The sequence below is a fragment of the Lonchura striata genome, chromosome 30, assembly GCF_046129695.1.
Source record: "Lonchura striata isolate bLonStr1 chromosome 30, bLonStr1.mat, whole genome shotgun sequence".
NCBI lineage: Eukaryota > Metazoa > Chordata > Aves > Passeriformes > Estrildidae > Lonchura > Lonchura striata.
In genome coordinates this window covers 642517-667464 of record NC_134632.1, presented here as the reverse complement: position 1 = coordinate 667464, position 24948 = coordinate 642517, and the positions used below count along the sequence as shown (strand labels likewise).

Here is a 24948-nt window from a genome sequence, read left to right as displayed (position 1 = left end):
GCCCCAGTGTGCAGCTGGAGCATGTCTGTGGCAGGAGCGTGCAGCCCACACCTTCCTCCCCTCAGCCTGCTCCTGACAGGAGATGCAGAGCTCTCAGCACATTCTCTGGCCTGGCCAGGGGTAGCAAGGTGGTCTGAAACCAGTCGCAGCCTAGTACACACCAAGGAAGCACTTGGGTCACACGAGGTATCCAGCACAGCCAGCCTGGCACTCTCAGGTGTTTGCTCGTGGAAATTCCCCAAGAGCCTCTGGGAGCCACAAGAAGACAACTTTCAATAACCTCTGCTTGTGTGTTGCCCTCAACCTGCCTGGACCCACTGGCTGATTCTGGGAATCAGTGATTTAGGCACCCTTGAGCCAGATGTAGCACTGAACAATCACCCTGAGTAGTCACAGAGGGATTTATTCTATGTTAATTTGTCATGTATCTTTGTCTTATGTCTGTATAGAGAGACTCTATAAAGCTCTTTACCAGCAATTTGTACATAAAAAGTACATCCTCCTCCTGCATCAAACCAACATCAGGCCCTCTGTCACACCCTCCTCACTCACCTCCTGCAAGCAGAGGAGCCCTGCTATCCGCATGTGTACCTGGACCCAGATCCTCACACCCTGTTCCACCCCCTGTTCCTGTCTGCTTCATCAGTGTCTGCTTTTTTAGCACTCTTCAACAAGCCTTGCTCTCCAGGTGGATCAGTTCTCTCCCAGGAACATTTCCATAAAAACTAACTGCTGTTCCCACCATGTGGGCTCCAGGAGTGGTGGGACCACCATGCAGGTGGCACCAGGTGGGCTGTAAATCCCTGGATTCTGAGCGCTGGGGTAAACTGCCCAGAGAGGTCTGGGAGCTGTGGGCAGGCTCTGGGGCAGGCAGGGCAGCCTGTGGTGGATAAGCTGCTTCCTGAGGCACTGTGATACCAGAACAGCTCCAGCCTGCTGGCAGGAGCCTGTGCCAGGCTGTTTCTGGCTGCCCAGAACAGCCCTGTGGCTTAAAACCATCCCTGGCTGACCTTGACCTGCTGTCCTGCTTCCAGAACTGGCTTGATTTTTGCAGCATGTGGGAGGGGACACATTTCCAATGTTCATTTGGTTTCAAGGACACTTGGATGGGGAATGCCATGGATGCACCAGTTGTGTTGGTTTGATGTTTGCTGCTTGTTATCTTGTTCAAAAGGCTTTGGCTGGGCAGCAAAGAGGAAGATGCTCCTGAGTTCACCTTTAGCTGTTCTGGGTTAAGAGAATAATTCCTCCCACAGGAGGAATTTTGTCCCCAAAAAGTCTGGCAAGTGAGGACCTGCAGTGCAGCAGAGACCTGGAGGAGGACAGGGAACAACCCCACGCCCTGGACACAAGGGGATGTGAAGCTCTTTTCATGGATCTAGAGGAGACTTTAGTTGCCAAAAGTCAGGATGTTGCTGGGCTGTGGCTGCTCCAAAGGACATGATGGGAAGAAAGGATATACACTTTCAATCCCATTTTTCTTGCTTTAATAAGGTGTCCCTTGCTCTTGTTCAGGCCCCAATATTTCTTTTCAGTTTAGAGGTTCTTTTAGATTTGATGTGCTCATGCTAATGAAAATGTTCAGGTTGACCCAGCTCTTCCACTTGCCAACTTTGAACCCCATTAAGTTAGGCTAACATGTAAAAAGAGTTTTAAAGAGGTTGAGAAGTCCTGCTTTGACATTTTCTGGACAGAAAGCATTTTTCTTTTCAAATTACTTCTGGTTTAGAATGTCCTTTCTGGGATGATTTTCTTAATGTCAACACTAGTGGGAGGAAAAAACAACATGCTTTTTATTATTTTGATCAACCCAAACCAATTCCTTGTGGGCATCTCTTTCATGGCAATCACCAAAAACATGAACTCGCAGAATGGTAACACAAAAGAAAAATTGTGCTTCTTGCCCAACATCCAACTCAGAGCAGACTGCTGCACTGGCTGCTCTGCCTGGAAGGTGGAAGGGGCTCTGTCAGCCTCGCCCCCAGTTTGGTGTGGGAGATTCCCCCTCTCCAGCTCTGTGTGATGGGCACAGAAGCCACCACGGCACTGGCACAGACCAGAGGATGTCAGTGCCTGTCGTGCTCCTCAGAGCTGCATCCAGCCAGACAAGCCATCTGCTCCTGCCTCCCCACAGCACAAGGACTTTCCCCTGGGATTGTCGTGTTCCTTGGGTGCCAGGACAGCTACAGACAGGAGAGAGCCCAGGAGAAAAATCTCCATGGGTTCAAGGAGCGTTTGGACAACTCTCAGGCACATGGGGAGATCCTTGGGGCTATCCTGTGCAGGGCCAGGAGTTGCCTCCATCCTTGTGGGCCCCTTCCAGCTCAGGATATTTTATGATTCTGTGATTCTGTGACACACCGTGCAAAATTCACAACTTTGCCTATTTGGAAGGAGTGCCTTATGTTCTGATCCAAGTCTCATTCCTGCCCCTGGCACAGGGCTGCTGTTCTCATCCCTCTCTCCTCCATCTGGCTGCAGCGTGTCCTGCCAAGTGCCCGGAGCTTCCACCTGCCCTGGGCTTGCACCCCACACCCTCCTGTCTCCTCTGCCCTTCCCCTGGCAGCCCCTGTGGTGGGGTGGGATCTGCTGACAGCCCTGACCTGGCAGAGGGTTTCTAGAGGTGATTTCTTCTGGTTCTCACACCAGCCATTCCCAGGGCATCACTGCCCTGCTCAGCCCCTTCCTGCTCCCACGCTGGAGGGCACCTGGCACAGGGCAAAGCCAGGCCAGGTACAGGATGAGATGCAGGAGGAGCAGCCAGAGTGGCAGAGCTTTACTTGCCAAGGATCACCGTGCTCTGCACAGACCCAGCTGCTGGTGCAGGAATGGGCTTCATCTCACCCTGGCAAACTGGCCTTGCCTGAGACTTTATTATTGAAATATTGTGGAGGTCTGGGATAGGGCCTACACATGGGGGATGATCTAAGATGACTGATCTATTTTCAAACGTGGAGAGGTGGGAGTAGAAACACGTTCTGCTCTTGCCCATTGCAGTGATATGGGATTGAAGCAGTGCTGGTGCCTCCAGATATGGTGTGATGTAAATGAGCTCTCAGTACTTTGATCTCTTTATCTTCCCTTTCTCCTTCTCTTTATAGAGACTACCTTTAGATTTCAACCTGCAGGCTTTTAGGAAGAATTTCAGCTGGTTCTATGGCTCCAGGTTCCATTCTATCCTCAGCCCCAGCTTTGCCCCAGGCAATTCAGGCATTTTGTGGTGACCTTGGAGATTTCAAGATAAAGAGGAAAAGAGATAGTGAGAACCTTTATGAATCACTCTAGTATAATCTGAAGTATTTCTGAAACCATCATTTATTGCCTTTGGGCTTCTTTTCTGGTGGTGTAACTGTGCATTTTTACTGGATGCTAATGAGAGTGGCCAGGAGAGAGGCACAGACAGTGCTCAGCAGCCAGGGATTTCAGGGTGTTTCATTCCTTACAAGAGCAGGCCTAGTGCTGGGCCTTTCCAGGACAGGGATGGGAATTTTGGTCTGGTTTGTTCAGCTCCACTAGAAATGCTGGACTGGGAGGCCTTAATACTGTAATTGTGCAACTAATTAATCAAAAAGATACCAGGTCATTAGCTTCTCCTCACAATCACAAAAATTTCTGCTCACCTGCCTGAGTGTAAGGAAGGAGTTTTTTATGGTGCAGGAAGCCACATGTTCAGCACCAAAAGCAAGAGGAGCTGGGTTGAGCCTGGGCTGGGAAGAGAACACATTAATATCCTGAACAACTTGAAAAATATGAACATATTCATATAGCAGAGCAATTTAGGGGCTAAGAAGACAGTCACCATCCAGGATTCTTAGCAGCTTCCTGTAGGCTCAAACCAGGATCTCAGTCAGATTTGTCTTTGGGGTGACTTTGCCTCCTTACAAACAGAGAGCAAGAGGTCCATTTCCCAAAATACTGAAAGCCTTGTCCAGTGACCTGGGCCATGTCTGTCATCATTTCCAGCTGTAGCTACACTCACTGGATTTCACAGAGGCACCAGGGAAACCAGAAGCCCATGGAGTGCCCCACTGTGGGCTCTGGGAAGGTCCAGGAACAGCAACCTGAGCTTGCAGAAACCTTGCAGAACAAATTCCTGAAGGCAGCTGCAAGAGCAGGAAGACACAGGCTTCTTGCTCTGCTGAGTGACACAGGGACCCATGGAGAGCACCTCAGGGGACTGGAGCTCAGGACCAGACTTTCTGCCCCTTTGGAGTAGACAGAGGAATGTCTTCCCCCAGCCCCAGGGAGGAGTTGCTCTTTCTGTAGGAGAATCTCTGCCAGCTGTGCAATTTTCTACGGACAGAGGCACATCTGGCTCTGAGGTCTCTCTGCTTGGCCTCAGACAAACCCACCCCTGCAGTTTCCCCTTCAAACCCTCCTGGCTGAGCAGACCTGGTCTTGTTGTGCTGCTGAGAAGGGCTTCAACCTGTGTTGCTTTAGGTCTGTTGGTTTTGCTTGCACTAGCTCCCCTTGCAGCCCATCTCTGAGGAAACACTTCACCTTGTGCCTGGGAAGGCAGACCCAGGAGCTGTGGGGCTCACGGGCAGGGCTCACCTTCCCCCAGCTTTGTGGGCAGCTTTAGATGCCTTGGGTTTGTGCAAGGCATCAATCCTGCCGTCCCTAGAGGAACATCCTGGGGATGTTGCTCAGGCCTATCTCAGGGAAGGCTTGCAGGGTGTTCTGTGCAGTGCCCTTAGAGCAGCATAAAATCCTGCCCTTTTGGCCCAGAGCATGCAGGTCCAGCAAGTCCTGCAGGTGCCTTCTGTGCCCCCTCCCACGGTGACATCCACGGCTCTGTGGCTCAGAGCACACCACCACCGCCTGCCCCAGCAGTGATGCCAAGGATAAACCCCTTTGATCTTTAAAGCTCATAGCACCCCTGAGCTAAAGCTCTGTGCTCCCCATCTCACAGCAGGGCTGGAGAGCGTGGCAGGCAGTCCCAGCAGGAAACCCAGCACCGTGTGTGTGTCACTTCATTTTTTGGTAAGGAAGATCAGCTAATCAGTGAATAATCAAAGGTTGTTCATGAAAGGAGGTGACATCAAAGCAAATAATTTAAGGAACCCCTCGAGGGCCAGAGGAGTTGTAAGGTCTGAGGCTGAATCACATGAGCTCAGTTTCCATGAACTGTGTCTCAGTTTTCCTGCAGGTACAAGTTAGAAATGCTTACGATAAATGTTTAGAATTAGTTGGGGAAGGGGGGAAAGTTAAATCACACTAATTATAGCCATGATGGCTTTGGTGCAGTGCCATTTGAAAGCACAGGTATATTCTACACCTAATGCAAGAGGCATTAAAAGACATTGCTTCTTGGGTAAGCGGGGTGATACGAGAGCAGAGTTTCAGTTTTGGGAGGAGTAGAGTAGTTCACTCTACTGGCAGCATTCCAGACAACAGCCATGGAGGATGGTTTGGCAGCAAAAGAATTCCTGCTTCTATTTGATATTTGGTAGAGAGGACAGACAGGCCAGTCACTGGGGAATGAGGAGCAGGGGAGCTCTGGGACAGGAGTGGGTGGCTCGTCCCAGAGCACCACTGCTGCATCATGAACTCAGAAGAAATAATCTGGACAGTTCCTCTGCAGGTCCTACACTGCAAGCCTGGGTGAAGCTGCAGCACCCCATTTCTTTTCCTACCTTTCTGATTTCTTTGAGAGTTAAGGGACTTTGGGGATTTGAATAATTTGTGCATTTCTGCACTGCCTGCTCTGGTACAGACCTCACCTTTGGAAATGGTTTCTCCAGTGCAAATGACAAGAGCCATGCACAGACATGAGTGACCCAGCACTTGTTTGGCTTCCCTGGATGCTCAATCACTCAGAAGAGAGCCCTAGCTTGGAAAGCCAAGGTCACTGACACAGCTGAGAAAGGTCAGAGGAGCCCCTAACTCATTTATCCATGGATCCCTATTTATTCTGCTAGATGCTGCAGAAAAAAATAATCCAACAAGGTTCAAATACTGTGGGTTCCTTTTAAATTAACTGAATGTGGCTGATTGAAGTAACCACCCCCAAACACTTGAAGAGATAAACAGCTTCTCTGATTGCTCTGACAGGAAGCATTTCCACCCTTGCATGTGTTGGGGATGTACATAACATAAGAAACCTTACTAAGAGGAAAATCACAAGCTTGGGAAAACACAGCAACAAGTCAACAACATCTTTAAATGAGTAATAAGTCAAATATTTACTCCCACAACACTTCAGGCAAGAATCCTGTGCCTCAGCTTTCACACAAGCATGGACAGCCTGTGGAGAAACACCTCGTACTTTTGTGGCTAGAAAAATCACTGGGTCCAGGGCTGTGCTTGGGAAGTTTATTTCCAGCCCTTGGAGGAATTTGTTCTTCCTTCACACCATTTGTCCTTGCACATTCCATGCTGTCCTCACACCACACCAAGTCGGGTGTGATGTCCCCTGCCCTGAGGGGCTGGTGGGGGGTCCCTGCAGGATGTCACCCTGGGGAGTTAATGGCAAAACTGAGTCCCTGGAAGTTTTTCCTTGCTGGTAAACCATTGCCAGGATTTGCCCTTTCGGGATGCCCTTTTCAGGGCTGTCAGTGTAGCTGTATTACACTTGAGTCCTGCAGGACTGCAAACCACCAAACAGCCAAAGCATCAGTGACTTTAAAATAAAATTACTCAAAATATTTTCTGTGTAACAACCTTGAAAATACAGGTCGGGCTCTTCTTCACTGCCCAAAGAAATGGTGGGAGAGAGCCCCTTGTCCCAGAGCTGCCCGTGGCCAGGAACTCCAGGGCTGCAGGGTGGGAGGGAAGGGGGATTTTAAAGGAAAGGCACCTGCTGTGGAGCTCTGAGGCTGCCAAGTGATGGGGCAATGACATCTCTCCTCTGCCTTTTGGAAGATTTTTTTTTTTCAGAAACCAGTGTATTTTGTTCATTTTAGGTATGGATCAGGGCAGGGGGAAAGAAGTGTCCATGGCCAGGTTGGACAGGGCTTGGAGAAACCAGGGAGAGCAGAAGGTGTCCCAGCCATGGCAGGGGGTGGAACAGATGAGCTTGGAGGTCCTTTCCTGCCCAAACCATCTGGGATTCTAAAAGATATTTGACCTCCCATATCCTCAGCCCCCTACAGCCCTGCTGCTGTCTGGGACTGATGATGAGTCCAGAGTGATGAGCGTGGACATCCCTGCAGCCACCACCCACCCAGGTGTCCAGCTGTCCCCATCACACCTGGGGAGCACCTGGGCACACAGCAGGCTGTTCCATGAGGCTTGGAAAGTGGCAAGCAAGGAGTGTTCTCTACACTGCCAGCAGAAGGCAACTTAAGGAATATACCTCACAGTTTCAAGGAGATCTTGGATGTTTCAGATTTGTGTTTTCATTCACAGTCTTTCATTCTACATTATTTTTCGTTATTTTCACATTGTTCCACAACATGTCAAAACATCAGACAGATTCATTACAACACAAACAGGAGACACTTTGATGTAGGAAAAAAAAAAGATGTTTTAATGGGTGCTAAGTAGCAACTGCCCTTGGGGGTTTAAAAATAAAAATAGAAGCAGCACAAAACAATATTTTAACCCTTGTATCACAGGATCACCAAAATATAGAATGCAGCATTGCACACAGAACAGTGCAGGCAATAATTTTATTTTGCACTCATTCCAAAAACAGAATTTTGAATTCTCAAAGTTTTTTGGCAAGTTTTCTACTACTTTGGAGAAGAGGAAGTTATAAAGGAAAAAGTAAACTTCTCCAGGAGTATTTTTCAAAAGGGCTCACAAAAGTGCATGATTTTGTCGCAGGACACCTCTCCAGAGAATACGCAAAGACAATTTCCAACCTTCCTGATGTATCACCCGCCTCCACCAATGCCAAACAGAGCTGGTTAAAACATGGTGGTTTGGGTTTTTTGTGGAAAGTGGTCAAAATATATAAGCCTATGCCCCCCAGGCATTCTGCTCTTTACCAGCAAAACTCCAGCATTTTTAAACTGAGGAATACAAAGACATCTCTGTAAATTTTTCAGTGAACTCCTTTTTCAGCGAAGCAATTTCCTAGCCAGAGCCAAAGCCAGCTGAGACGCTCCAGATAATTCACTATGTGACCTGTGAGATCTCAGGTGCTCTGAGCAGGTGGAACAGCTCAGAGAGGTCTCTCCTGTAATGCTGGGTTCTCCTGGGGGGCTTTTCTCCTTTGTGCTTCTGTCCTTGTCCTTGGCACGAGCCTCCTCCCAGTGCCAAGACATTCCCAGTGCCACTGGGAGGACAGGGAACGTCCTTCCTCAGGCTCGCAAGTCTGTGAGGTTTACAGAAGGACAGAGTAAATAAATTGCCTTTATTTTGTTGTTGTTTCTCCTCATTTTGCCATCACACCCATCAGGCTGTGCTATTCAGTGCAAGGAGGAGCTGAGCTGTGCCCTGTGTGTGCAGTGACAAAGAGCAGCCCCTTCTGCCTCCCACGAGGCTCTCCAGCAGCCCAGATGCCACTGCCCACATTGCTTTGCTCACTAGGGGGTATGCCCCATCTATTCCCATTGGGTTTAACCACACCAGATTTTAATTCAGCCTCATCTTACCTCCTAGCTTTACAGGTCAGTGCCCCCTTGCTCACCTGGACACAGCCTGGTCTAGGCTGGGGTAAACAGCATGGGTTTCTTCACATGCAGCTGCTGATGAGGGCAGGGTTGCAGCTATCAGACTCCAAGAACACCCTTGAAACATCTTTGTTTTCTCCAAATAGCAGCTTGTGTATTGAATCAGCCAGGACAGACTCAGCTGCTCTCATACCCTGAGGTGGGGAGAGCTCTGCACAGGTAGCTCACGGTGACTGTAACGTGCAGGGGGCTTCAGAACCACCCAGGACCCTCTGGCTACCAGCACAGCCTCCTCCAGAGGCTCTACTGGAGCCCAGGCAGAGGAGGTGAGCCTTTAGCTGGAGATGGCAGAGGGAGACAAGTACAATCAGCCAGGTTCCTCCCACCTCCTGACAACAGTTTGTCACCCACAGGGCTAACCTCTGCCCCTCCTGGTGTGGTTCTCTCGTTTGTACAGTGTAGAGAAAGCCAGTCCAGTGGGATGGACCCCTTCTCTCATGGGCTGCTGTCTCCTCAAAAGCAGATGTCTGTCCACACACTGGAAAATCTCCCCGTGGGTCTGGCATGGCCATGGTGACAGAGAGATGCTCTTGGGCCCAAGGACATGCTGTCCTATTCCAGTGTCACGGGGCTTCCTGTTCACTCTCCAAAACTTGTGCCTATGCTGTTGGGAAATGTCCTAACTTGCTTCATAACTTGGAGAAGCTCAGGCAGACCACCCTGAAGGAGGCAGCTCTCTCTGGCTGCTCCTCTCCATCCCTCTGCAGGCAGAGCCCGGGCTGCGATCAGATGTCAATGCTGAAATGCTGTTTGCAGAGGCTTCTCACCCTCCCACTTAGCAGAGAGGGGCCACAGAGCCTGGCACTGAGGTCCATTCTATGCAAACCACTGCGTGACTGATCAGAAACCTCTGTCTTTTCTTCCTGCCAGAGACCTGAGCATGAACAACATCAGCCAGCTGCAGCCCAGCGCGCTCCGGCACCTGCGCTTCCTGGAGGAGCTGTGAGTACGGGGTGGTGACGGGCAGGGGGTGCTGGGGGTGCTGGGGGGACACTGCAGAGGCTCCTCCAGCACTGCCACAGCTCCCAGTGCTGTTCCTGCAGCTGCAGCCTGAGCTGGGAGCACACTGCGTGCTGGGACAGGGTTTATTTGCTGCTCCAGCTTAGGGGTTTCGCTGAGGTCGTCACCTTCAGGCTGAGGTGGTGCATGTGCCAAAAGCCAAAATAAAAGAGGACCTAGTCTCTCAGTCAAAAATCAACCCTGCACCCTAGAGCAGAGCCAGCAGAGAGCTTCACTCGCCCTTCAGCAGACAGGGTCCCCCTCACAGCCTCCGGCAGCCCAGAGACACATTAACCCCTGGCACTTCACCGTCTGGGTGAAACCCACCCTGCACAACTGAAGTCCAAAAAGGTCTCCCCAGAGGCTGAGGTGTCCCCCCATGCACCAGTGTGCACTGAGGTCTGAACAGACACCGCAGCAGTCTCAGTCCTGGGGATCAGCATGTGGCTGTGTGTCAGTAAAGGAGTGGCCCCACTTCTGAAAGTGTGGAAATGAACCAGCAGCACAAGAAACCACTGGAATCCTTTGTGAGCCCCAAAAATGGGAGCCCAGGGGGCAGAATGTTGAGGTTGACCATTTCTGCATGAGTAAATTGCACCTGTATGGTTTTACTCCTCTTGACCATGAGAAATACCTCCAGGTGTTATTCTCATGCTGTTGGTACTTTCAACACAACAGCTTCTGTTGGAAAACACAATTTCTTCAAAACACTGTTATTGCATTCATGAAATACTAATATTAATGCTTCATTTGATGTGTGTTGTAAACTTACTGTGTATATAACAGTTACTGCAACTTAATCAGCCTAAATGAAACACTTTCACTTCTCTGAATCAGACCTTGCTGCCACCACAAGGCACAACACTGGCATTTCATAAATTGTATTTTCCAAAATGTCAGAACTACAGATATGACCCTAATGCCTGTGAGGGTGGTGAGATCCTGGCCCAGGTTGCCCAGAGAAGCTGTGGCTGACCCTGGATCTCTGGAAATGTCCAGGGCCAGGTTGGACAGGGCTTGGAGCAGCCTGGGCTGGTGGAAGGTGTCCCTGCCCATGGCAGGGGGTGGAATGAGATGATCTTTAAGATGCCTCCAAATCCAAATCATTGCAGGATTCTGCGATTTTATATTACAGGTTTTTGCTTCAAATGGTCTTCCAGTTTGTAATATAAACAGTTTGCAGTTTATAATATAGAGATGGAGTGAAGGTGTTCAGCGTCCTGTTCATTAAGGAGCTGTATCTTACTAAAATTACTTGGCAAATGAATCCAAACTGTCTTGAATTTGAAATCTGTCTGTATTTCAAATTCATTGGAGTTACAAGGACCCCAGACACCCAAGGCATTTCCAGGCTGACAAGGAGGCATTTTTGATCCTGTTTTGGTTTTGGAGCCAGAGCTGCCCACAGAAGGGGGGCTCTTCAGCACTTTGCACCCGTCTTGCAGCCTTTCTCCTTTCATTTTATCAACATCCATGTCAAAGTGTGGGCACCCAGCACCTTCACTGGGGGTGCTGAGGCTCTTCACACACACAGACCACACTCTGCTGGGTACAATTAGCAGTTGTCTTGCTACAATCAACCGTGTCCTGATTACGTCATGTACAAACAGAGCAGCCTCAACCAGCAACAAATAAATATTCATAGGTTCCAAAAGAGCCGGCTTCCCACAGCCAAAAATAATTATGAATGAAATAGGCAAAGGTGAAAAATTTAAAGAGGAAAATCTGAAAAACTAATTGGAAGTTCCCCTTTGGAAAGGACTAACATCACAGTTAGGAGAAGAAATGCAAACTGCAGCATCATATACCTGTGCATAGTGAAGTGCCTGCTTGAATTTGATAGTAGTAAGATAGTAATCCTATTTATGGAAATCAAGTAATTTATATGAAATCAAGCAAGGAAGGATTTTGTACATTATGGTGAATTAAAAGTGATTCTTTCAACAACAACGGCTAGAAAGGAACAGTTTGTACAGCATTCATAGGGCTGTCATTGACCAATAGTGCAACTTGCCTGGAATTTCCCCTGCTCTTTTCATTTATATCTTCACCAAATTTTCATCCCAAAACATTACATCAGGACCATGACATTCAGGCTGGGATCACCCTCTGTGCCAGGACACGCATAAGAATCAAGCAAACAAATCCTGCTTGTTTAGACATCCTCAAGGGAAGTTTGTTCAGGTTTCACAGCTCAGATCTCTGCTGATTTCATCTGCCTGGGCCACATTCCCAGTGGCTGCCAGGGTGACATGCACACCAGACCAAGCCCTTTGTCTTCATCCCCATGGCAGAGCTGCCTGTGCTGGGACATACCAAGTGAGTGAAGAGCAGAAACCCCTGCTGAGCAGTGAGGGACAGCCCAGCTACCCCAAACCCAGCTACCCCAAACCCAGCTACCCCAAACCCAGCTATCCCAAAGCCAGCTACCCCAAACCCAGCTATCCCAAACCCAGCTATCCCAAACCCAGCTATCCCAAACCCAGCTACCCCAAACCCAGCTATCCCAAACCCAGCTATCCCAAACCCAGCTACCCCAAACCCAGCTATCCCAAACCCAGCTATCCAAACCCAGCTATCCCAAACCCAGCTATCCCAAACCCAGCTATCCAAACCCAGCTATCCCAGACCCAGCTACCCCAAACCCAGCTACCCCAAACCCAGCTATCCCAAACCCAGCTATCCCAAACCCAGCTATCCCAAACCCAGCTACCCCAAACCCAGCTATCCCAGACCCAGCTATCCCAAACCCAGCTATCCCAAACCCAGCTATCCCAAACCCAGCTACCCTAAACCCAGCTATCCCAAACCCAGCTACCCCAAACCCAGCTATCCCAAAGCCAGCTACCCCAAACCCAGCTATCCCAAACCCAGCTATCCCAAACCCAGCTATCCCAAACCCAGCTACCCCAAACCCAGCTATCCCAGACCCAGCTATCCCAAACCCAGCTATCCCAAACCCAGCTATCCCAAACCCAGCTATCCCAAACCCAGCTATCCCAGACCCAGCTATCCAAACCCAGCTATCCAAACCCAGCTAGCCCAGTGGCAGTGTCTCCTGGGCAGGAGGGAGACCTGCCTGCCTACCCACCTCCTGTATCCCTCCAGCAGGGAAGTACTGACAATGAAGAGGGCTCTGCTGCAGCTCATCTTGGCTGCAAGTGCCTGTCTTCACTTAGATTTAAAGCCTTCAGCAGGTTTCTCATCCCCAGGGATTTGGGGTGGCATTATGGCCGCAGTCTGCCTTCTGCACAGAGTCACAAAATCACAGAATAGTCTGAGTTGGAAGGGACCCACAAAGATTGAGTCCAACTCCCAGCCCTATTCAGCACCATGCCCAAGAGTCACACCTTGGTCCCAGGCATGCTGTCCAAATGCTTTTTGAACTCTGTCAGGCCTGGGGCTGTGACCAGTTCCCTCCCCTGACACAATTATCAGGCCAGTCCCCTGGGTCCTGTCACAGAGAGATCAGAGCCTGCCACTCGTCCTCCTCTTTGGGAGCTGAACAGAACAATGTCCCCAGCTGCTCCTCTCACGCTTCTCCTCAAGGCCCTTCACCACCTTCACTGCTCTCCTTTGGGTGCTCTCTAATAGTTCAATATCTGCAGTCTCAGGTTCCCTATTACCTGCTGGATAAGCCAGGTGAATAACAGGCTGGAGCAATCAAAGACAATATTTACAATATTCAGTTCAAGGTGAACCAAAACTGATGTTCCGGGGCTTTGGTCAACCCCAAAAATTTCTTTTAACCTGAGACAGAAAAAATTGTTTCACCTTCATGTTACTTCTTAGCATTTAGTCTTTTACTTTGGGTAAAGCCCTAAAAGATACTGGTATTTGAAATTATATTTGATTTATTGCCTTAAAGATACTTTAGGTGCTCAAACCTTATGAAAAATATCAAAGGTTCCTCATCAAAAACATTGCCAATTTCAACCCAGATTTTCAAATCTCCTTTTCAATTATCTGATGTTCAGAAACATCCCAGGAACTCTTGACACTCCTTGTCCTTGACCTATAACCCTTATTTTCTTCAACAGTCAGAGGAAGCTCAGGTTCCTCTGGCTCCTTCTCACAGTTCTCCTCTCCTGCTCTCGCCCATGATTCTCTGATTCTCTGATTCTTTCTTCTCTCTCATTTGATTTAGCCCCAGTAGCCCAGGGTCCCGTGGAGGAAAGCTGGTGTTTCACACCTTTCACCACTTCTCCTCCTCCTGTTCCTCTATTTTAACATCACCCCAGGCTCCTCATGAAAGTGAAATTTCACAGAAGTCAGAGATCAGCTGGACTCAAGGCTGAGCTTGTCCATGGAGCTGGGATTCAGCCAAGGAAAAGGAATAATGGGAAAGGGGAAGACAGCTGCAGAAATGGGTGGATGAAGCACATGTGTCCCATGCACAACAAAGACAAACATGCCAGGTTTCACTGCTGTGGAGCCCTGCAAATCCACGTTGCTGGGCCCACCTGAGCCCTGAGCACATCAGTCCTCTGCACACACCCACACTGGGTGGACTGTGAGGAAAAAACCAGAGCAGGGTGGCACGTGAGGGTCCTGAGGACAGACAGCAGAGCCATCAGCCAAGCCACCCGTGACACCCAGCCAGGCTGTTCCCACAGGGCATTTCTGCACGGGCTCCTCTCTGCTCTGGACACCAAACGTGTCCCCATGGGATCAGAGGGGATGCTGTGGTTAGGGCACAGCTGAGGGTGCAGGGACTGCTCCAGCTCCTCCCTGTGTGGTGTGGGTAATGTTATTTTCACTGCAGGTGCTTCATTGTCCAGCAATGAGAGCAGGCCCTCGGGTGGGTCCTGTGGGTCATTTGTTTTTACTGAGAGCTGCTGGGGAAGGAGTTGTGAGTGCAATTAGTTCTCATGCTCAGGGGATGCCCAGAGACCAGACTCTCCAGAGACAGGAGAGGCTGCACGAGCAGCCATGGTCCAGCCCAGGCACTGACGAGACCTTCCCTCAAAGAAAACCTGCACAGCTAGAGGTGTTCAGAGCTGGGCCTCACACAGGCAGGGAGCAGCCCAGAGTTTAGTATGTCTCCTCTTTGTTTCTTTCCTTTTTTCCCCTTCTTTTCTTTCTCTCTTTTTGGCAGCAGGAAGATTGTTTAAAGTTGCTAATAAATTCCAGTTAATGAAGCCTGAAAAGCCAGAGCTGGGAGCCAAGAGAAACAAGAGCAATCAGTAGAGAAGGAATAGAAAGAGATCTTGAAAGCCGGCCTGGGAATAATAACATGTTGAAATGTGTTCGCCGGCAAGGGCTTTGTTACCATGCTTTGAATCCAAGCACGAGCGCTCGGTGCCAAGAAGAGAAACTGCAGCCAAAGGCAGGTGTTCATTGCCATTCACCTCTTGCTTCGGGGCACAGCGGCAAGATCAGACCCCTTCCCAGCCACTGGCTCTTTCACCTGCCTCTGCTGGGGCCCCGAGGGCAGAGGGACTCACCCTCACGGGGAGTGCAGGCTCAGCACCACGCGCTCAGGACCCGCTGTCGCCTTCTCTGCCAGCCTGGGGACCAAGAAACAGCACAAAAGCAAAATGAAATAAAATGCAGGCGTGCGTGCTGGGAATGTGAATGCAGCAGCCCTCTTCTCCTGCCTTGCACCTGTGAGGGAACCCCCTTCTCACTCCCCTTCCCATGTGGGTCCAATGGAGCCATCACAGCTTATTGGGCACCAGAGCTGTTCTTGCCTGTGGTTAAAGCACCCACACCCCCTCATCAGCTTCCAGGCATGTGGAACATCCACTCTGGGGGGGCTGTGCAGCACAGGCTCTTACTCCAAGGTAACGTCTCTCTTGGAGGAGGCAGCTCTGTAGTGATGCTGGCAGTGGGCATGTCTCCTTCGGGAGTGACAGATCCCCATGGCACGGCGCTGGCATTTCTGGGCAACACTCATGTGTGCTGGCACTGTGAGAAGCTGGTTCTGGAGCAGTGCAGTAACCTGTCTGAAGCAGGGGACTCCTGAGACAGAAGCTTTGGTGGGTTTCCATGACACATCAGTCTGGACAAGTCTCTTATGGAGACACAAATGCTCGTAGGGCCATGACCTTGTTTGGCTATGCTGAGATTTGGAGGCACAATCACTGCTCCCTTGGTAGTCACCTTGCCTAGCACAGCCCTCCATTTCCAGGTGACTGTAGCTAAAGAGCTGCAGCTCTGGATTCTTGGCCTCTGTGGTTCCCCCAGGATTCTGCACGGGTCCTGTACACAGAAGGCACCAGGTACAACTTATTGGCAAAAAGAAGACCAGCTCTGATCAATCCAGGGCTTTCTGTCTCCCTGGTTGGCACCAGTCCTTGGCAGAGGATGATTTGCTCATCAATTCAGTGGGTGAGCAAAAGCACTGAGAGAGTTAAAGGATAATTCCTCTGATGAAGCCTTCCAAAGCTCATTCCTCTGCATGGTGTGAGGGCTGAGCTTAGCACTGGCTAAGGTGCAGGTGAGGACAGGAGAGAAGGGCTTCTAAGGGATTGTCTAATATGAACATTGACCAATGAGGCCAAGATATTGCAGCTGCCTGAATCAAATTCAAATGTTTTGAAAATTTAGATATTTTTATTCTATTTGTACTCCATTTAGACCAAGGAGAGTGTTCAGCAACTGAAAAATCCTTGCTAGTTGGGATAGCTGGCTCCAGTTTTCCTGCAAACTGCTTTCCATATGACTTACTATATTTTGGGGTACCCCAAGTGGGGCATCAAAAGTAGAAGAGAGTCAAAAGTGAAAACTGCTCGGAAGGTTTGGAGGGAACAAACAGAAAACCTTTGCAGTTGATCATATAAAGAGATGGAGTGAAAGTGTTCAGTGTCCTGTTTATTAAGGAGCTGTATCTTACTAATATTACTTGGCAAATGAATCCAAACTGGCTTGCATATGAGCATTCATGTGGGTTGAAAACTGGCTTGAGGACCATAAACAAAAGAACAAATGCGATCAATCAATCAAGTTGGAACAGGTATTTGAGGGGGGTACAGCGAGCAGGGCTGGAAACAGGCACAGTCTTCTCCTCAGGGATGGAGTGAGACAGCAAAGACCACATTAGAGGCATCTTCAGGAGATACCAGACGAGGACCAGCTGCAGATTCCTGTGTGAGAAGGAAGAGTCCAGGCCTGGCCCTTTGCTCAAATGCACCATGTTTTCACTTGTTGATTTAATTGGCTTCATTCCTGTTTTGCACCAGCACAAGAACAAACTCAGGCATGACACGGGGCCTGTGGTCCCCTGTGTGCCCAGGGGAAGGCCCAGGCTTGGTGTGATGACACTGTTTAGGCAAGAGCATGGAGTGTCTGGGCACACTGCCTCGAGAGGGTGAGTGCTTGAGAAACCAACCCCAGCAGGAGATCAAAGGGGCGGCCGACGTGCTCAATAAAAGTTTGGCAAGGGGAGAATTTCACTGGGATATGGACACACATGTTTGTCCTGTCCTGCCAATGGGCAATGTTCCTGCCTCCTAATGTGAGTGATAAGAGCATCACCAAGCTGCCTGAGCACCTGACATGAGCGATCTTGCCCAGCACAGCCTTCGGGCATGCCATGGAAGTTGTAGCATGACCAAGAAGCCCAGGATACAGGAGGGTTGAGCCTGTGGTAACTGAACAGCAGCAACCATACAGTGGTAAACCATGAGTTTGTTCCAACTTGGAGTGTATTGGGAATGCAGATCAAAGCCTGGAGGAATGTTCCCAGAAATCACGGGAGTGGTGGAAGGGGAGGCGGCGGGGGGGCAGAATCTAAAATCCACCACGAGCTTTCTGAAGCAAGCCAGCCATATCCAGCTGTCACCCTCCCCTTCTACCTGCCCTTCTCTCCTTCTTCTATCAGCCACTTTAAATCCAGAGCTTTCTCTTTCTCCCAACCCTATGTCACAGTGTAAACTTCAGGAGAGCAGGACATAGCACTGAACCAAGACTGTCCTAAAAAGAGCCCTGAGCAGGCCTAGAGCTGAGTTCATGTGCTGTGGACCAGAATTTCAGTCCTGCAAGAATAGCTCCTGTTCCCTGTGCTTTCGGGAAAGGCAGTGCCTTTCTGTCCTTCTTGGTGGGGTTATTTGCCCCAATCTTCCTCCACAGAAGGAGTAAATTAGAGCAGTCTCAGGGGATGTCACACTGGCAGCATCACTTCAAATGTTATTGTTCCATTTTAAATGGAAAGGAAGGAGCCGTTTCACTGCATTTCCTGTGGGATCTGAATTCTGCAGATATATTCAATGGATGCCTGTCTGCCAAGCAGGGAATTTTCTGGAGAGTTTGAGGGAGAGGGACAGAGGGAACCCAGCACTTGGAAGACTGCCAAGTGACCATGGACGGAGGAAGGGTCACACACAGGAAGACTTTTATATCTTGGGTCTCTTTCATGAACTGGCATAGGCGTTAATGGTGTGAAAACAAAGGATGGTCAGGAAGATGCTCCAAGAACTGGAGTCCCTCTGCTCTGGAGTCAGGCTGGGAGAGCTGGGGGTGTTCATGTGGAGAAGAGAAGGCTCCAGGGAGACCTCAGAGCCCCTTCCAGGGACTAAGGGGCTCCAAGTACCAAGGGGTAGGAGTTTGGACAAGAGTCTGTAGGGACAGAACAAGGGGGAATGGATTCCCACTGGCAGAGGGCAGGGTTGGGTGGGATATTGGAAGGAATTGTTCACTGTGAGGATGCTGAGGCCCTGGCACAGGGTGCCCAGAGAAGCTGTGACTGCCCCATCCCTGGGAGTGTCCAAGGCCAGGCTGGATGGGGCTGGGAGCCACCTGGTCTGGTGAAAGGTGTCCCTGCCCATGGCAGGGGGTGGAACAGAATGAGCTTTGAGGTCCCTTCCAACTCTAACTATTTTGTGGTTCTATGACATGTTTCCAGTGGTCACCCTTGACAGGACACCCCAAGAGGCTCACCCATTCCTGATCTGCTCTCGGACAGGTGGCACAGCTGTGCTCCTCTGCTGGAACACCTGGCTACCACCCCCAGCATCATGCAGCTCCCTGTCCTGGGAGGTCTAGCAAACCTCCAAAGCCCACACCTCCAGATCCTGTGTGCATGCCCCAGCCATGCAGCCCTCTAGGAAAGTGAAAACTCAGCCTGTGTGCACAAACACAGACATGTCCCACCTCCCAGTCCCTGCACAGAAGTGGGCAGGGACCCCAATGGCACTGTCAATTGCTTTGGGAGGAGAGTTCAGAGAAGTGGTTGTGGTTGGTGCTTCCCTTTGCCTGCTCCTGGCTTGGCATGGACCCCTAACCCTGGGGAGAGAATCTGGGCTGCCTTGGTGGCAGGGAGGAGGTAAAGGTGTGGAGAGAAGAGCCAGAGCCCAGAGGCGAGCCAGGGACAAGGCACAGTCTGCAGGTGTAACAAGGCCAAGGACAGAAACATTTGCAGCAACAGTGAGGCATGGAGCCTGATCTGGGGGATGCTTTGGGCTTCCAAATTCACCTGAGGCAGGACCCACTGAAACCAGGGCATCTACCACAGAGTAATCTCCCCCCTTATGTCCTGTGTTACACACAGTGCTGAAATGCCACAAGCTGGCTCTGCATGTGTCCCACCAGCATCTGGGGCTCCCCACCACCCTTCTGAGGCCAGCAGCCCCAGTCTAGGCTCCATTTAAGCTTCACATTCCTCTCCTGCTAATCCTGGAGGTCCCAGATCCATTTAGGGACCTGGCAAACACTCAAACACACCCAGGAAAGTGAACAGAGAGGCACGGAGCTGCCAGAAAAGGCACATTTAGCCCGGAGTAGGTGAGAGCTGCCAGCAGCCCGGAGCTGCGGGGAGGTGAGGACAGACAGAGCCAAGTAGGAGGATGCAGGGAGCAGGCTGAGGATGCCGTGCAGGAACACCTCCCCTCCAGGCAAGCACTCCAGCCTCCCGGACAACACTCCCTCCCATGTGGAAATCAGCAATCAAAAGGAGCAATTACCCCAAATCACAGCCCCTAAGTGACAAATAGCCCAGCCTGCCAGGCAGATCATGTGCTGCAGGAGGCAGGTTACAACCTGCTCACACACATTAAAGAGACGACCCTGTGCTGTTTATGCTGTCAGAGGCCTAATTATGGGAGCGATTTTCTCCAGATTCCCGAGGGGAGAGACGGGGAGGGAGAGCTCCGGCACCCACACACGCTGGCTCTGCCACAGGTGAGCGTGGCTGCCCAAAACACCTCGGTCCCCTCGGTGACCTCCGCAGAGCCCTGGTCCCCTGCACTCTGCTTCCACCAGGACTGCGCTGCTCAGCCTCCACACCTGTCTCCTTACCCAACAGCATGCCTAAAAAGAAACAAGCTTTGTCAAAGTTTAATGAATACCTTCTCCAGCATCTGTGCCCAACCTCTTGGGCCTGGTTTGGACTTTCTGTGAGAGTGAAGATGAGCCTGGTCAGAAATTATGTTCACTTTCTCTGTTTTGGAGATGCAATATTCCACTCCAAGGCAAGTAGACAAGTTTCTTGCCCAGTTTTAGTAGCAATTTAGGGTCTTAATCAGGATGTTGAACCTGTCTTTATGATTTCTGGCTGATGGGTGCTGGGACTTCATCCATGTTTGTCCTCATGGGTGAAACAGGAGGAGAAAGAGAAAAGCCACCTCTTCTCTAGGTCAAGCCTAGATTCAGGAGTCCTGGACTTCAGTCTTGGCTCAACCCCATTCCCCCACCACAGTCCTAATGATAATAGTGATGCGGTTTCTAATGTGAGTGAAAAGTGCAAATGCTTTTTAATTCCCCAGCCTGCTCTGGGCCTTTTTGAGTTCTAAGATCAGGTGATGCTGTACATCATGGAAAATCCCATGGATTTCCTTGAATAAATTCTTTGAGTAAGTTCTGAATGTTCTTCCCTGCTCTTTGCAGTATGTCCCAGATATGTCCCATTTTCCATTGTGATGCTGCCCTTTGCTTCACCTTCCTCTCCCATCCCTTTTTTCTTCATTCATCAGCCAGGATTTAGGGACAGTCCTCCCTGTCCCATGAGCAGAAACAGCTCTCCCCTGCTCCACTCTCTCTGCCAAAGCCTGGCATAGAGCAGGGTCTGTAGGCTGGTCACTACCTGTGCTGTGATTTCTGTGCTGGGGACCTCTGTGTCTATCCAGGAAATGCCTTTAAGCCATGAGCTGTCTCTGGATGCTGAAAATGCTGGGTTCAGCTCTGGCAGGAGCTGTGATTTTCTTTCTGTGTTCCCTGGGCTGGGCGAGGGGATGATTGCAGAGGCTGCCCGAGCCCAGGATTGTGGCTCAGCCTGCAGGTGCTGCAGCCTCCTCTGCAGGGGACAGGGGCAGGATGGAGGAGCTGTTAAGCCTCTGCAGACAGGGGACTGTCATCACAGGGATGTAGACACATGACTGGCTCTTCTTTTCACTGCAGACGCCTCTCTGGAAACCAGATCTCCAAGATCCCAGGGGAAGCTTTCTCTGGCCTCTACAGCCTGAAGATTCTGTAAGTAGCTTGCACCTCTCAGCAATCCCAGTCCCTGGCACTGGCCATGAGCAGGGACTTGCAGCCATCCCGAGGGGATGGAAAGCTTTAAGGTGTGGGGTGAGATGTTAAACCCACCCTGGCAAACACGCCCTGTGGTGACGGGGGACTGTGTCCCACCCCACAGACTGAGCAGGTGCCCCCAGGGCACGGTGTGACAATGTGCCCTGGGAGAATCTGCAGAGGTTCACATTTTGCATAAAACTCACCAAACCCCCCTCAAGTGGTGTTCCCCAGCTGTGGCAGACCCCAAACCGGCCCCTCAGCTCCGCTGCTGTGTCGGGGCTGGGTTGGAGCAACCCGAAGGCCCAGGTACTGCATTTGGGAGTGCTGGGGAAAGGGCCTGTGCTCTGTCCAGCTCAGCTGCCCTCACTACAAACCCCCTCATGGCCCAGGAGGCCTCTGCAAGGCTCTGGAGTGACCTGAGAAAGGTGGGATCCTTGGACAGGTGGGATCCTTGGAAAGGTGGGATCCTTGGACAGGTGGGATCCTTGGAAAGGTGGGATCCTTGGACAGGTGGGATCCTTGGACAGGGTGACCTCAGGGATCCCAGCCTGCCCCCAGGGCTGATGGAGGCAGCTGGACCCAGGAGCACTGCAGCCATCAGGGATCTGCTGACCCTGCTCAATAAAGGGCATCGCAGGCCGGCCAGTGGGGAAGGTCTGAGAGACAAAGCTCCTCCGGAAACTTCGGAAGCCACACTCAGCTGAGCTGTCTCTGCTGTGGCACCTTCACTGACACCTCACATGGGCCACAGTGCTCATGGAGTCACTCTGCCTCTTGTGTCCCTGAGACAGTCCTCAGGGTCTGTGCAGGATGTTGAGGTGGGAGTCCCTTTCTCCCTAAGGAACCATTTTAAAAATCTTCTGCAATAAACATTTCATCCCCAAGGGGATGTTTTGAACTCAGCCACAATCTGAAATTGTTGTAGCTGGTCCAGTTTATGCAGAGAGAGCAGGTACAAACCTGCTCCCAGGATTAGAGAGTATAAGGCTGTTTACTACGTCTTCTGAAGATGTAAAGTAGGAATCCTGCCCTAAATCTCAGGGCTTAGAGATTTATCCATCCCCTGCATTAGGCAACAAATCAAAGGAACTGAAGAAAAACCGCAGCTCTCCCACCCAATTTCAACAAGAGGAGCCTTCTACTCTGGGGACGGGAGCTTTTCAAGGTGCTTTTGATCAATTCTGTTTGTGTCAGGCCCGGGTAAGGATGAATGCAGCGTACCTGGAGCAATGCCTCCCTTCCAGGCCTGCAGCTCAGTGGGGAGGGAGGGTGAGCTCTGTCTCCCAAGCCCAGGACAGGGCTCTCTGCCACGGCCACGGGCAGCAGCAGCAGGGACACACTCACAGTGACCAGGGGCGTGAAGGATCGGGGCATTTCCATCTGGAAATGGCTGCGTTGGGAACTTGCTGCAGGCTGTCTTGTGAGAGCCCAGGTCGGTGTCCTCATGCTGCAGGATGAGCTGCCTTGCTCCCAGCCAGCCTGTGCCAGTGACACAGGGTGGCATCTGGGCATGTCCCTCTGGCTGCAGCCCTGCCTGGAGCTAAACCATGTGCCTGCTTAGGGGCTGGGTTCAAAGGTGGAGCTGGCAGCGCTAGGTTAATGATGGGACTCAATGATCTTGTCCAGTCTTAATGACCCTGTTGTTCTCTGGCACGTACCTGGCCCCAAACCTTTCCCAGGGGGTGTGCAGAGCACTAGCCCAGCCACAGGGGGAGGAGGGTGGATGCTCACAGTGACTGGTCCACCCATGAGCCTCTTATTTAACACAGTTCCTGCTTCCTAAAAGCAGAGGCACTGCCAGACCCCATGTCACTGGGAGCATTTAACTTTCCAAAGACTCTGACAGTTCTCCTGGCCTGTCTGCGGTGGAATGTTGTGCTGCCATGTGCTCTCACTACAGGAGATGCTCTGATTGCTTTCTGCAGTGTTTCTGTGGGCTCCACTGGGCTCCACTGGAGTGAGGTTTTTGGGGGAATGCAGTGGCAGATCCCTGCACCACCCAGGAAAAGCAGTCATTGACCCCCACCTGTTCCTCTGTCACTGTAAGAGTAAGGGCAGCAGTGAGGGACACGATGGAGATAGACTGGTCCCTGGGAATTGCTGGAACAGGTCTAGAAATGTTGCCAGGACATATCTTAGGAACACTGAGCTTAATCACATTGGAAGGCTGGGGTGGGACTCACTCATTTCTCTACTAAGAAAAGACTGAGGAAAACCACAAGATACCGAAGAAAGCAGGTGAAGGCCACCCCGTATTTCCTTCAAGCTCTGAGTAAGATCCCTCAGATCACTTCAGCAGTGACCTGGTTGGGGCTGGTGGCTCTGCAAGAGCTCAGCAGGATCTGCCCCATCTCTCCAGGAATCAGAGGGAACAAGTGTATTCCCTAGTCTGGTTTTGGCCAGGTTTGGAGAGCAGAGCCTGGAAAGTGACCATGGGGATGGATCACCCTGCTCCTTGTGCCCTAAGAGTGACCAAAAACCATCAGCCTCTTCCCCAGCCACAGCTCAGTTCCCTCTTCCCTTTGCTGCACTTCTCTGTACCCTATCCAAGCTTGCTGAGGGTCAGAATACACTGCTGAGCTGGCTCCAAGATCTCCCTGTACCCTGGAACTCTGACACTGCAAATATAAATTTCAACCTAAAAGACTGGGAGGAATTTGGGGCTGCTGGGAACGTGCAGTGATTTATAGGATGCTGTTGTTATGGACATTGTGGGTACTACAGAGATAAGGGTAAATTGATGTAAACTGGTGCTTTATGCAGTCCACAGAAGTGTGCCAGGGATCTGGGGAGCACCAGGGAACTGGGGAACACCAGAGTGGCCCCAGTTATGTCCATGTCCTGTGGGCTGCAGTTATGTCCAAGTCCTGTCCATCTCCTGTGCACTGGGAGAGGACAGCATGTCATGGGACGTGAGGTGCTCACTGCACTGCTCCCCAGCCAGACCAATTCCCTTAGGGTCAGTGTAACCATTCCTGCAGTCATGTGCTTTCCTTTGCACCTTAATCTCCATCAAAACCACATAGATAGTGAACTTTAATCTCCACAAAAACTACACAGATATTCCCCTCTCCAGAGGGTATCCGGAGATGGGAATCTGAAGACCCTGAGACAGGAAACATCAGAGAGATGCTGGGATGTCAGGAAGTAAAAGACAGGAGCATGGACGAAAGTCCTGTCTCCTCACTTTACGAAGAGGCAAAGCATTGAGATTATAATTAACCATTCTGGCTCTGCTGAAAATCAAGGCAGAGGAGGACTCAGAGAGGGCAAATAACCCTTCAGGCTTTACACTGAACTGCCCTGGGGGTGTTGGCCAGCAAAGGGCTGCTGGGCTGGGACCCACCTGCACTGAGACACAGCTGTGATGCTTCTGCTCCTCTTGATGATGGACAAGCTTTGGCCAGGCCACACCGTCCCACCTGGGACCTGCCCTGCAGGACACGAGGCAGCAGCAGAGCAGCCAGATGACAACAGGCAGAAGGATGAGGAAATGCCAAATCCTCGCCTGTGGGGAGCCTAGAATAGGAATTGCAGAGATGCTAGAAGAGTGGGAGTGATGTGGCTCCCCCACCCATGTCCTCCTCCTGCAGCTCCTGTGCACAGCTGGTCCCTGGGCAGCACAGGGGGTCCTGGTGCTCACAAGGGTCACTCCAAGCCTCTGGCACTCTGACAGTCACAGCTGCCTGCCCCCTCAGCTCCTCTGTTGTGCCCCGCTCACAGCACCCTGCCCCTCTCATCTCCTCCCTGCCTGGGGATCTCCTCCCCTCCTGCTGGCCGTGCTCACGGGGCAGGGAGCACCGAGCACCAGGAGCTGCCTCGCTGCTGCACCCAGAGCCCGTTCCCATGGGGGACACGCTGCGGGGCTGCTGGCATC

At 51.1% G+C, this 24948-nt stretch overlaps 1 protein-coding gene across 1 annotated transcript in view; it reads left to right on the top strand.

The window, feature by feature from the left end:
* Positions 1-24948, top strand: part of LGR6 (leucine rich repeat containing G protein-coupled receptor 6) — a 154851-nt gene that overhangs the window by 47258 nt on the left and 82645 nt on the right. The window contains exons 2-3 of the mRNA XM_021527716.3: positions 9492-9563; positions 20955-21026. Of these exons, the coding sequence (XP_021383391.2) occupies positions 9492-9563; positions 20955-21026 (144 nt within the window). The remainder of the gene's footprint in view (positions 1-9491; positions 9564-20954; positions 21027-24948) is intronic.